Source organism: Zootoca vivipara, chromosome 9 (genome assembly GCF_963506605.1).
Source record: "Zootoca vivipara chromosome 9, rZooViv1.1, whole genome shotgun sequence".
NCBI lineage: Eukaryota > Metazoa > Chordata > Lepidosauria > Squamata > Lacertidae > Zootoca > Zootoca vivipara.
The window spans coordinates 44160569-44174302 of record NC_083284.1 but is presented as its reverse complement, the minus strand read 5'-3'; the positions used below and the strand labels follow the sequence as shown (position 1 = coordinate 44174302).

General features: G+C 42.3%; 1 protein-coding gene across 3 annotated transcripts in view; it reads right to left on the bottom strand.

Annotated features, from left to right (window-relative positions):
* Positions 1-13734, bottom strand: part of TLL1 (tolloid like 1) — a 127705-nt gene that overhangs the window by 26619 nt on the left and 87352 nt on the right. For all 3 annotated transcript variants that reach the window (XM_035112118.2, XM_035112116.2, XM_035112117.2), the window contains 3 exons: positions 13061-13176; positions 4594-4696; positions 1094-1210 (listed from right to left, as the gene is read on the bottom strand). In XM_035112118.2, coding sequence (XP_034968009.2) covers positions 1094-1210; positions 4594-4696; positions 13061-13176 — 336 coding nt within the window. The remainder of the gene's footprint in view (positions 1-1093; positions 1211-4593; positions 4697-13060; positions 13177-13734) is intronic.

Below are 13734 nucleotides of genomic sequence, written 5' to 3'. Positions count from 1 at the left end.
ACTTGGTCAGCTGCCATAGTTTATATGTTGATTAAGAATTGAAAAATGTCATTACTACTGTTCAGAAGAGGCCCAGGCTTATGAGAGGTTTGGGCACATAAAGAACATTAAAATAAATTACAGTTATGCAAGGGAACAATCATAATATCCAACTACATAAGAAGCACCTTCAGGATCAGAATTTGGGGATCCTAGACCGCTATAGCTAAAGAAAAAGAATATTGAGGCTCTCGCCTTTCCTGAAAGACTATGTACATACATTAGAGAACTACACCAATATGAAATGATCAAGTAGATCATTTCAATGATCAAGCATTCATTATTCATTGTATACTGCACAAAAGCATGCTTAACTCTCCTGCATTTTTCTCTCCTGGAGGTAGAAAAACAGTTGCAGCAGAGGTGTTGCTAGGTTACAAGTCCCAGATCTTTTTGTGAGTGTCGTAAATGTTTTTGGGTGATGATTCCGGGGGAAATGGAACTGGGTGACTGGATAGAATATCCTTGGGGTAAGCAAATTAACAAATCATTTAATACGACTTTACCTAGAATTGATTTCAGAGTATTGAATAGGTATTAATTGAATTTATTTGGAGAAAAGTATGTTTAAAAATTAGGAGAAAATTTATAGAAGAGGAACTAATTTTAGGGGTGATCTGTGGTGGCATGTAAACCAACTGAGTAATTTACCTGGGGTGATTTGGAAATTAGTTGACTTGCCTTCTGTGACCTATAAATTCCATTTGTAACTATACATATGCAGTTTCTCTGCAGGCTGGTGCCCCAAATATCTTAGGTTCCTAGCCAATACCCCAAAATTCCAGAAGGACAATTAGAGCAGAAAAGCAGTTAAGAAGGGCAAGGATTCAGCAGAACCCACCCACTGTCATTCCTCTGCTCAAACTCATAGCTTCTCAAAGTAGCTTTTGATAAAAAATAAAATGATGATGATGATTTAAAAACCTTTTGCAGGAAGATACATGCAGCCAATTTAACCACTTATTTGATCAAGTTTAAATCATTACAACACTTTAAAGCTCATATAGTTTCAAAGGAATAAACTTTAGTTAACTTGATTACAAGAGAGACTCACCTTCGTAAGTGGCTGAAAAACCTTTCCCTACCCAGGTACTGCTGCCACGGAACTCTATCCACATTCTGCTGTCACTGGAGGTGAGGACATCTGGGAGTTTGTCACCGCAGAATCTGCCTAAAAGAACAGTAAGAAAAGACATTTTAAGGTCTCCCTCTCCAGGCCAAATCCTGCAATTTAACGTAATTAATGTCAGGGCCAAACGACACTTAATGGAGGCAGATTCCTTGGACAGACATTCTGCCCCACTTATGTGTAAAGTACAGTTGGAGAGTTGGGGTACAATTGAAAACACTGACTGCTGCTTCCCCTCCTCCCCACAACCTCTCCCCACCTGTTTCACCCCAGTTTGTTTCTAGTATCATAGCCCAAATGCAGGGAAAGGCAGTGGGGGGGGGGCAGAGGAGCAGGGCATGTGGGGAAGTAGACACAGCACAGAAGGTGGAGTACCACCACTGATTGATTCTATTTGCTTTATTGTATTTCTATGCCGGTTTTCTCAAAGCTGCTTACAAACAATAAATAACAATAATATAATAAAATGTTAATAGAACACCGCAAATACAGCATAAATCACCTAAAATAATAAACAGATCACCAATAAAACCATTACAGTCTACAAAACTCTGCCAACGAAACAGCAACTGAAAAATTAAAAAAAAACCTCACAATTACAGCAATAGTCATATTATATGATTAACAAATCAATACGGCATTTATAATCCATAAAACAACATTAACAGCATGTACAAAATAGCAACTAAAGAAAATAAACTAAGCACTGTTAAGCTCTCACACACATTTTCAATGCCCCCCCAGGACTCGTAATCTTTCACTCTGTTTAGTTCATTAAAATACACATAATGCCCATTGCTAAGCCAGCTCAGCCTTTGTGGCTGATGAGCAGGGTAAAATTATTTAATAAAATAAACAAACAAACATGGGGGGGTGGTACGTTATGTATAGTTTGGCCTCCTGTATACATAACTATACAATAACAGTAGTGGTTGAGGTTAGCCCCTTTGATGCACAGATAGGATTTACAGACCATTAAGTATTAACAAAAAGTTACCATTATTTTTGAAAGTCTTCTGTAAACTTGAAAACTAGCTAGAAAACAGTAGCGATAACAAACATTTAATCAGGTCTACAATGTGCTTTAAGAATGCAATTGTTATTTGGGTTTGGTACAAAAGCTCTTTCCTTACTAGGAATTTTTTGTTTAAGTCTACTATGTGAGTCACCTTTTCCTTCCTTTTTAAAAATATTCGGCTTCTTCCTTCTTCCTTTCCTGATCCTTTAGTCCCTCCTCCAGCTTCCACTCTTCTTACTCCTCTTTTATTTTTGTAGTGACAGCAGAGAAAACTCCTTATTATATTACACAGATCACACCCTACTATGGATGTGGAAACTCCTGAATAATGTTGGGTGTGTGTGTGTTACCATGGGTCATGGGGTGTCAGATATCCTAAGGCAATAACTGATTTCTTAAATGTCCTGTGGGAATTCTAAAATTTATGTATTTAAATCTTTTGTATACCTCTTAGTGTCACAAATGACCTCAAAGCAGTTTACACATACAGTGGTGCCTCGCTAGACGAATTTAATTCGTTCCACGGGTCTTTTCTTATAACGACAAATTCGTCTAGCGAATCCCATAGGAATGCATTGAATTTTTTTTGATATATATATTTTTTTGCCCATAGGAATGCATTAATTGAATTTCAATGCATTCCTATGGGAAACTGCGATTTGCTAGACGAATTTTTCGTAAAACGAATTCGTCTAGCGAGGCAACCTCCGCTCGAAAAATCCTTTCGTTACGCGGAAATTTCATTAAGCAGGGCATTCGTTAAGTGAGGCACCACTGGGTATCAATCAAAACAGTAAGAACAAAATCAGGGCAAAGCAGAATGTCCAGAAGAGACACCTGAAACTATTGACATTACATCTTTGTGAAGTAGAAATAATGCAGGTGAATAAGCAGGTGGGAGAGCAGCAGACACTTGAATACAGACCTATTACAGATATTATTACCCAGATCTGCTTAAACTTAAAGCTTTCCACCAGGAAATTAAACCTTGCAACAATAAGTGACATCTGACTGCAAGAAGCGAACAATCAAAACCATAGCTGTCAAGTTCTCCCTTTTTTTAAGGGAAATTCCCTTATGCTGAATAGGCTTCCTCGCGAGAAAAGGGAAAACTTGACAGCTATGATCAAAACACAGCAGGGGCATCTGTGTCGCCTGATGATGAAGGAGTTTCAAAAGCTGGTTGTTCACTACCATGCATGCTTAGATAGTGCTCTTCTACTCTGGATTTGTCACTGTTTACTGCTTCACATTTTACAAGAATTGCTTGCTGTAGTGCATGTTTACTGGGTGTACCCAAAGTAAGGTTACCATATTTTTTCAATGAATCTGGGGACACTTTAAATACATAAATACATACATACTACACATTCGGGACGCTGATGCTGCAGCGATGGCAGTGGCAGGGAGCGGCCGCCGCCTTGACCTCAACTGGTACATTTCCCCTTCCTCTGAGGCTTCAATCTCCTTTCTCCATGAGCCTGGGCAGCCCCTGAGTTGTTGGTTCTTCGGTGGTGGTGGGGAAGCCGTGTGCAGTGGGTCAGGCATGGAAAACGGAGAAGGAGGGCCGAGGGCGGCGGCGGCGGCGAGGCTCGGGCAGTGCAATGCCTCCCTTCCCATCGGAGCAGCCCCAATCCCATTCCTACTTGTGTGCAAGCAGGAGGGGGTGGGGATCCCTCAGCTGGGAAGGGAGGCTTCTTGTTGTCCCTGCCCCCTCCTGCAAGCTCTGATAGGCAGCGTGAAGCCTCCCTTCACAGCTGAGAGATCCCCGCCCCGCTCCTGCTTGCACGTAAGTAGGAGTTGGGAGGCTGCTCCGATAGGCAGCATGAAGCCTCCCTTCACAGCTTAGTTGCTGGGGTCAGGGAAGGTGGAGGCAGCCCGGAAGCTGCATCTTAGAGCCCCTGCACCACCACCATATGGGGACTTCCAAGCAGCTCCTGAAGCCAGCCAGAGCCAACTGCTCCGGGCTGCTGAGACTGCCACTGCTGCGTTTCCTGGGGACATTAGATGAAATCCGGGGACATTCCGGGGATGGAATTTGTCTGGGGACTTATTTGCAAATCCGGGGACTGTCCCCGGGAAATGAAGGCATCTGGTAACCCTAAGCCAAAGTGCAACCTGTAATGTGCAAAAGAAATACATCCCTTTCTTCTACCTCAAACTCACTAGCATATGGAACCAATTATACAGGGCTCCCTAGAGCAGGTAATAATTGAGGGGGAAAGTTATATTTCTCTCACACTTTGCAATGACAAAAGTCACACAGCTCTCTCGTGGCTTGTGCTACAAATATCGTATGATGGATACTCCCAACTAATAAGCTAATTCCAGATCACTTTTTTTAAAAATTTAGCTACTGTTTCTATGTACCAGTTATTCAGAATTGATCATAACAGAGGTTTCATACCAAGCAGAGGTGATTTTTTCCAGTAGCCATCTCTTACTTCAATATAGTCATACCAGCAGAGGCTGCTCTTATAGAGGTCCATTGTAGTGAAGTTTAAAACAATCTGAAATATGAAAAAGAGAGAAGTACAGTATGTCACATGTGTGTTTGGTTTCTGCTCTAAACCAGAATAAATATATTCCTATGCTGACCATAAATGTCAGAAATGTTAACATCTGAATAGTATCACTATTTCCCCTGATTTTCTTTGTAACTAAGATAATCCTCTATCTAATAAGCATTTAAGGGCTTAGCTCCTTAGGGCCTAGATTCTGAAACTGTGGGGAGGACATTCTATCCTGACTTGGAATAGCAAACGCAAATATTTAGACAGGGAGTGACTTCCTTGCCCCATCAACCAAGAGCTCCCTAACAGAGGATTTTTAGTGATCCACATTAATTTCCAAGGGTTCCCTGTGTACATGATTTATTGGGGTGACAATAGCCAGAGCAGTCCTCTCATAATGTCAATGTTGGGTTGGTGCCTAAATCAACAAATCCTTGCCCGCATCAGCATGCTAAACGAAACTGTGCTCAATGGTGCAGCTAGGGTTGGGGCTCAGGATTCAAATTCAGCCCCTACCCAGCCCAAAGCCTCCCCCAAATGATCAGCAGGGAAATGAAGGGAGTTGGTGATGGGGCACTAGGGCCAACTGAGGTTCTTCCTGGTTACCGTAGCAATCTTTCCTCATATTTTAAAAACATTTTATAGTCAGGGGGCAACCAGACAGCCATGTGCATGATTTCAGGTGTTTGTTTTATTATTTTGACATTGAAATATAAATTATCCTTTTCGGCAACGGAACTGTGCTTATCCTCCTGTAAATGCGTTTAGCATCAGGGCTACAGAAACAGTCACTTTCATTCCTGTAATCATGATGGCAATATGATTTAAATGAGCTGTAAATATGAAACTGTCTATGCCCAGAGTGAACAGTTTTTGTGTGTGATCATTTGCCATAGCATATAAATAATGTAGACACATTTGTAAAAGCATGGGAGTGGTGGTAGCAGGCAGGGGTGTTGGACTCAAAAGAAAAGCTAATTATGTGTCCACAACTGAAATTATAGTATGTCACTATCTGAAATCCCCTTCTCCTGGTAAGTTCATTGAGTCCAGGGCCTACAACAGAGATTGCTTGTGGGCACACATGCATAGCTGCCAAGTTTTCCCTTTTCTCGCGAGGAAGCCTATTCAGCATAATGGAAAATCCCTGAAAAAAAGGGATAACTTGGCAGCTATGCACATGTGGCCACAGAGGCCTTTGCTAGCAACCTGGGCATCCCCCTGCCCCTCCTCCTACTGAAATTAGATTTAAAAGAAGCATAGACCAGGTTGTGGTGTGGCGACAGCTTCTCCAGTTTGTAAATCTGCCCATGGGTTCAAAAAGGTTGGTGAGCCCTAGTCTAAAATTTCCTTAATGCTCCACTTACTGTGCTCAAGAATCTCTATAAGCTCACCTGTGCAACCAATAATTAATTTATTGAAGGAGCCAACACGATGACAGTAAATTTATAATGGGGATCCTGAATTTTAAAACTTTTGCTAAACATTGGAATACAAGCTTTAAGCATGACTATGTACCAGATCTGTGAAGGTGGAGAGCAGGGAACTATAGATATCATGTGGATCTATTCCACTTTCAATTTTAGCGACTAGAGACATGCAGAATATACCATCTCATCAGTTACAATCTGACCAATGGGCTTGAACTACTGTAAGTTAACTTTATGGGGCATTTGAAATTAGAGGGGAAGCCTTTGTTATGGAAGAAACAGGGTCAGATGGAGTATGTGATCTGAAATGCAGGATATAGGAGTCTGCGAGAGAGCCTCATCCTGCACTGTCCCTACAGTGACATCCCTGCAGAGGAAGAAACTGTTAATTTATTGACTAAGACCCCACCCCGCCATAATGAGAAGCTGGACCTTTCATCTTGTTAGTCATGATAAACATAACAGATTGCATCCATTAATAACACATATTTTTAGACAGTGGCACCAGAACTGCTAAAATAGCAGTTGGCACAAGAACATTTCACTTTACCACAGAATTCGCATACTATGTACTCATTTATAGAGGTACATCCCTACTACGTCCTGACAGCATATGCCGGGCCACTTCAATAGGCAGACGTAACAGCAGCTGCTACTTACTTACCGCCTTTAACCAATAAAAAAAATGAATTTACATTGAGCATCTGGTGTAAGAATTACACAGCAATCAGCACAGAAGACAACCTTTGAAAAGCCTTGTGCGGTAAGAAGAAGAAGAAGAAGAAGAAGAAGAAGAAGAAGAAGAAGAAGAAGAAGCTATTTTGCATATGTTCAAATTTTGATAAATAATATGTCAATGATTGGCAAATATGTTTCAAGGTGCCAGCTGAACTGAATGTAATGAATCCAGTCTGAATCATTTCAACCGGGTGGGAGAGCCTTGAAACATTAGGAAGCAATAGAAGCTTCCCATTACAAATCAGAGGAGAATTTTAAATAGCAAACACTTCTGAAATCACATGTCATTAACTGAACGGATGATTCAGGAATTGCTGCTTCAACTGACCACAGCCTAAAGCAGCAGAGTCAAATAAGCTTTGCCAGTAGTTTGGGTAGAGCAGTTTTGCTTTAACACGGGACAGATCAGATTTTGAGCATTTGCTGTAAAAGAACCATTGCTACTGTGCAGTAAATCCAATTTCATACTGCAACTGTATACTCTCCTTCGGCAGCTACTTTGCCAGCTGTACGTGTTTTCTGTATCTGTGTGAGAATCTATCCTTTCCTCAAGTTGTAACGGGGGAAATATAACACTGCTATGCGGACAAGGAGCCTAAAATATCATTAACTGGTTTCTGACTGCACTTCAGATATACACACACAACCCAATTAAATAGCATTGTATTGAACTTTTGCAAACATTTTGATTTTATACTGGAAACCCTTGCAACAATGGAAATAAGCTTGTATACATTCAAAATATTTTGGTCACAAAATATGCATCATGGGTTTGTAACAGTTACCTAAACAAAACTGTAGGGAAGAAAAGTTACACTGAGAGCCACAGTTACTACATTATTGCCCTCTTGCTGAGGGAGTTTGAGGGAATCAAGTTCCCTGCTTCTCTGCAATATCCTTACCCTCCTTTTAACATTCCCTTGACTCATTGTCATTCCTGCTACTAACATATTCAGAGACGTTTCTGTTGGTCATGTCTTTAGCAATGTGTTCCTCAAGCCCAACAGTTTAGGTGCCTGCGGCTACAACTGTGTCAATGGGCATCTTTTCCTAATCTCCCCCCCCCCCATTTTACTAATGAGTAGACCATTGATATTCATGTGCTTTACTCCCAAGACCTTTTCTCTAGGCCTAGAATCCAAATGTTGAAGGAAATAAGTGGGCTGCAATCCAGTTCAGCCCGTTTATTAAGCTGAAATAAGTAGGATTTAAGTAGCAGGATTGTCAGCCTCTGCCACAATCCAACAGCGAGTTAAGCATGTTCAAGCCCATTGGAATCAATAGATTTTAGCATGCTGAGCGTTTTGTTGGGCTGCTGACATGACACTTTCACTAAAAACTGATATACTTGGAAAATGTTAGTTTAATCCTGTCGTGAACATAAAGCCGTAGAAATTCTGAGTCATAGTTATTTTTATTGTAAGCAGGAAATATGCAATGATGGCTTATGTGCCAGGCTTCAGTCTTTGAGTGTAGAACTAATTATTTCAGAACCTATATTCTGGTGTTCCTAAATCAGCAATACAGTCATGCCTCGGTTTAAGTACGCCTCGGTTTGAGTATTTTCAGTTTAAGTACTCCGCGGACCTGTCTGGAACGGATTAATCCACTTTCCATTACTTTCAATGGGAAAGTTCGCTTCAGGTTAAGTACGCTTCAGGTTAAGTACGGACTTCCAGAACCAATTACACTCATACTTCGGGTTAAGTATGCTTCAGGTTGAGCACTCCACGGACCCGTCTGGAACAGATTAATCCACTTTCCATTACTTTCAATGGGAAAGGTCACTTCAGGTTAAGTACGCTTCAGGTTAAGTACGGACTTCCAGAACCAATTACACTCATACTTCGGGTTAAGTACGCTTCAGGTTGAGCACTCCACGGACCCGTCTGGAACAGATTAATCCACTTTCCATTACTTTCAATGGGAAAGGTCACTTCAGGTTAAGTACGCTTCAGGTTAAGTACTAGCGGACTCGTCTGGAATGGATTAATCCACTTTCCATTACTTTCAATGGGAAAGGTCGCTTCAGGTTAAGTACGCTTCAGGTTAAGTACAGACTTCCGGAACCAATTGTGTACTTAAACCGAGGTACCACTGTACTAACTTTGCTTCCTTTAAATGCAAGCACCAATTCATAGTAGCCTAAATTACTTTAACTGAAGGAAACACATTATAGCGTTCATATTTGCTATATTTCAAGACTTCTTTCAAACTACAGCAAGCCCACAACTAATGCAAGGCTTATAGTCTTATTTCCTGGACACCCGTCCCCTTTCCACCACCACCCCTTTTTTAAAAAAATGCCAAGCACGTAAAGCTGAATGCATATGAGTTAAATCCGAGTAAGTTGCAGCCTTATTGTACTATGCCTCTCTGAGATTGTAAAAGTCAGACAAGTTCACTGAAACACTATTTGTGACATTTATGACATAAGGCAAGCTGGCAAAGTAATGTGGTCACTCCAAAGAGAGAAATAAATGAAGATGTAGTATAATGGGCACAATATACTGAAGACTTTAGTTACGAATGTTCTATTTTTCTTATGCAACATTACATTAATTGTGGTCTACAAAAAAACATTTAACTTCAATTTTGCAACTCAGCGGACACAGAAGAAGAACTGGAGACAAGGCAGATCAACAGTTCAGGAGGACAGGATGGCTGCAAGTCTCCAGAGATAAACAATCAATGAACATTTGTCAGCACAACTGAGAAATTAATGGTAACGTAAGCAAATCCAGTAGTAGCAGTGCTGTCTCATGCAGAATAATGAATCACACATTTTCACTGCTGGAACAGGAAAGCCCACAATATATTATGGAAAGGGGAAATAAAACATTATATATATTCAGAACCATTTTAACAAAAACGTACCTAGAAAAACTAAGAAAATTTGAAGTGAATCAAATTATTTATATAAAAATGACAGTGAAAACAGCTATGCCATTTTGCAATTACTATACTTTCAAAGTGAAGAATGCAACCTTCAATAAATTAACTTGCAGTTTTTTGCATCTCCATGAGAGCTCGAGTCTCAATATTTGAAAGCTGTGGATAGTGCAGAATGCAAAATATTTGTTTTATGGTTTAGTAGTGTAGAGCATGTCATACAGCTACGCTTTTCAAAGGCTGCTGGGCATTTTGTTTGCTGTTTTGCATCTTTGGGGCCAACAATCTATTTATTTTTTTAAAAATAATTAAATTAAAGAGTTTTGTGATTAGTAAGAAATATCCTAAAAACCAAATATACTTGGAATGTGTCCTTTTTACTTGGAATATGTCCTTGAACAGAAATAAATCCTTGCGCTTGCCTGGATAGAGTGCACATGTGAGGGAAACCTCTGGTTTTTCCTGGTAAAATGTAGCCTACTATACAAAGGTTAAGAACTGCATCCATTGCTCCATGCACTTTTGCCTCTAGCCCAGGCATCCCCAAACTGCGGCGCTCCAGATGTTTTGGCCTACAACTCCCATGATCCCTAGCTAACAGGACCAGTGGTCAGGGATGATGGGAATTGTAGGCCAAAACATCTGGAGGGCAAAAGTTTGAGGGTGCCTGCTCTAGCCCCAGTGGCAGAAGAAGCTGATCAGGTGCGTGGGACGGCATGGGTCCCTGCACCCAGGGGCGGAGCCAGCTGCCCGCGGGGCAGGACGCTCCATGGGGCCTCTGAAGAGTCTGTCTGTCTCCTCCCACTCAGCCTCCCTACAGCTGAGGGGGAGGCAGCGGGTGGACCATTTGGGGCAGCGCAAAACCTATGGGTGCCCAAGCCACCATGTCACTGTCACGTTTCATGGGATCAATTTCAATCTGATACCTCCGAGGATGTGGACAGGCTGCTTGGACGAGTGAAACCAACCACCTGTCTCCTTGACCCTTGCCCATCCTGGCTAATAAAAGCGAGCCGGGAAGGGCTGGGCGATGGGCTCCACGGGGTAATAAATGCTTCCCTCTATGAGGGGGTATTCCCAGACCCACTGAAAGAGGCGGTCATTAAACCACTTCTTAAAAAACCATCTTTAGATCCGGCCAATATGGCCAACTATCGCCCAGTCTCAAATCTTCCATTCTTGGGCAAGGTGATTGAGCGAGTGGTTCCTGAACAACTCCAAGCATGCCTGGAAGAAGCGGACCATTTGGATCCCTTCCAGTCAGGATTCCAGGCCTCATCATGGGACTGAAACTGCCCTGGTCGCACTGGTTGATGATCTCCGGCGGGCTAGGGACAAAAGTGAGAGCAGTTTCCTAGTCCTGGTGGATCTCTCAGCGGCTTTTGACACCATCGACCATAACATCCCTCTGGACCGTCTAGAGGGGTTGGGAGCTGGGGCCACTGTTATACAGTGGTTCCGCTCCTTCCTCCTGGGCCGTGTTCAGAAAGTGGGGGGGGGCTCTCACTTGTGGGGTGCCTCAGGATTCCATCCTCTCCCCCATGCTTTTTCACATCTACATGCAGCCGCTGGGAGAGATCATCAGGGGGTTTGGGCTGGGTGTTCATCGGTATGCGGATGATACCCAGCTCTACCTCTCTTTCAAATCAGAACCAGTGAAGACAGTGAAGGAAGTGAAGGTCCTGTGTGAGTGCCTGGAGGCGGTTGGAGGATGGATGGCGGCTAACAGATTGAGGTTGAATCCTGACAAGACGGAAGTACTGTTTGTGGGGGACAGGAGGCGGGCAGGTGTGGAGGATTCCCTGGTTCTGAATGGGGTAACTGTGCCCCTGAAGGACCAGGTGCACAGCCTGGGAGTCATTATGGACTCACAGCTGTCCATGGAGGCGCAGGTCAATGCTGTGTCCAGGGCAGCTGTCTATCAGCTCCATCTGGTACGCAGGCTGAGACCCTACCTGCCTGCAGACTGTCTAGCAAGAGTGGTGCATGCTCTAGTTATCTCCCGCTTGGACTACTGCATTGCGCTCTACATGGGGCTACCTTTGAAGGTGACTCGGAAACTACAACTAATCCAGAATGCGGCAGCTAGACTGGTGACTGGGAGCAGCCGCCGAGACCACATAACACCAGTCTTGAAAGATCTACATTGGCTCCCAGTACGTTTCCGAGCACAATTCAAAGTGTTGTTGCTGACCTTTAAAGCCCTAAATGGCCTCGGTCCAGTATACCTGAAGGAGCGTCTCCACCTCCATCATTCTGCCCGGACACTGAGGTCCAGCACCGAGGGCCTTCTGTCGGTTCCCTCATTGCGAGAAGCCAAGTTGAAGGGAAATAGGCAGAGGGCCTTCTCGGTAGTGGCACCCGCCCTGTGGAACGCCCTCCCAACAGATGTCAAAAAGGAAAACAACTACCAGACTTTTAGAAGACATCTGAAGGCTGCCCTGTTCAGGGAGGCTTTTAATGTTTAATAGATTACTGTGTTCTATTTTTCTGTTGGAAGCCGCCCAGAGTGGCTTGGGAGACCCAGCCAGATGGGCGGGGTATAAATAATAAATTATTATTATTATTATTATTATTATTATTATTATTATTATTATTATCACCACTCACAGGAGAGACGCGTGGCTCGGGGCAGACTGCCCCCACCGCACCCCCTTCCTCCACCCCTGTCTAGCCCCACCCAGTGCCACCATGCATCTTCTCCACCACCACCACCAGAGGATAACTGTGAGGGAGTGCAGCTCTCAATCTGAAAAAGATTCCCGCCACCACAGGTACCAATTTGGATGGGCTTTCCCAGTATGAAACCCCTGAAGATTAGGCCCGAGCACTCAGATGGGGCTTCAAACAAAAATGGATCTGAACTGCTAACTAAAGCCAAAGTCGAATAAATTGACTACTGTACAGTTCAAAGGCTTTGTCTCATTAACTACTCTTAAAACCACACACTCGTTGCAGCAGAGTTTTAAACCAAAGCATTTTCACTGTGGTTGTATCTGTGTAGGATTGAGCTGAGTTGGGCTGCGAGAGAGAGAGTGGATTTGCAGCATTTTTGTTGCCTTTGGTTTCAGGGTTTTATCTTTTATTTTAAAATTGTTTTCATCCTTCTTCATGGAAAGCCGCCTGGAGAGTGTCATGTTACGGGGCATTAGACAAATGTCACGAATGAGTGAATAAATAAATATGAAGCTTAAAAATAAAATAAAAACCCCACAAGATCAGGAGAAACATGAACAAACAACAACAACAAAAATGTTTGGCTTGAGCAAAGCGCCAACCCTTGGGAATAATTGCAAAGTACCTTCTCTCCAGGCGTCACTGAAATTCTCCATATGCAGTGTGTGTACGAAGGATAGCCATTTGGAAACCCGGGAGAGGAGAAGTTGCCTGTAGACTCTTGCAGTGTTTCTCCACACGCTGAAAGAAATTAGATATTATAGCAGCTGAGGGTTGCCTGACAAAGTGCAAAGACATTGTGTTTCTTCTTTACTGTGAATAATTAACAGCAGAGGCGGGAGATGCTTTATACAAAGCAACATTTTTGAAACAATCTGACAAGGACATTTTGTCCTGTCCAAAATATTATTTCCATGTCCTTTCCCCTTACTTTAAATTAAAATAAAAAAATTGCAGCAGACCTTTAAATGTCACTGCTGACCATCAGGCAAGTAAATGGTAAAAACAACCTTATGTTTCCACACAACAAAAAAATAAGTGGAACAACTGTCATGATGCTGAACATTAACTAGAATTGTTCATGTATTTTATGACATGTTAGATGAGGATATATTCATATTAAACTAGAATTTATTTTTAAAAGATGTGTATAAATTTCTTGTAACAATACTGATAATAAAGCATAGCAAATATAACAACCAATGACATTTATTTTATTGCTATACCTTATTCTTTTACTCTATTTCCTACTTAGCTGTCTATCATACTGTTCCAGGGCAGAATGAGGTTCTGACTAAT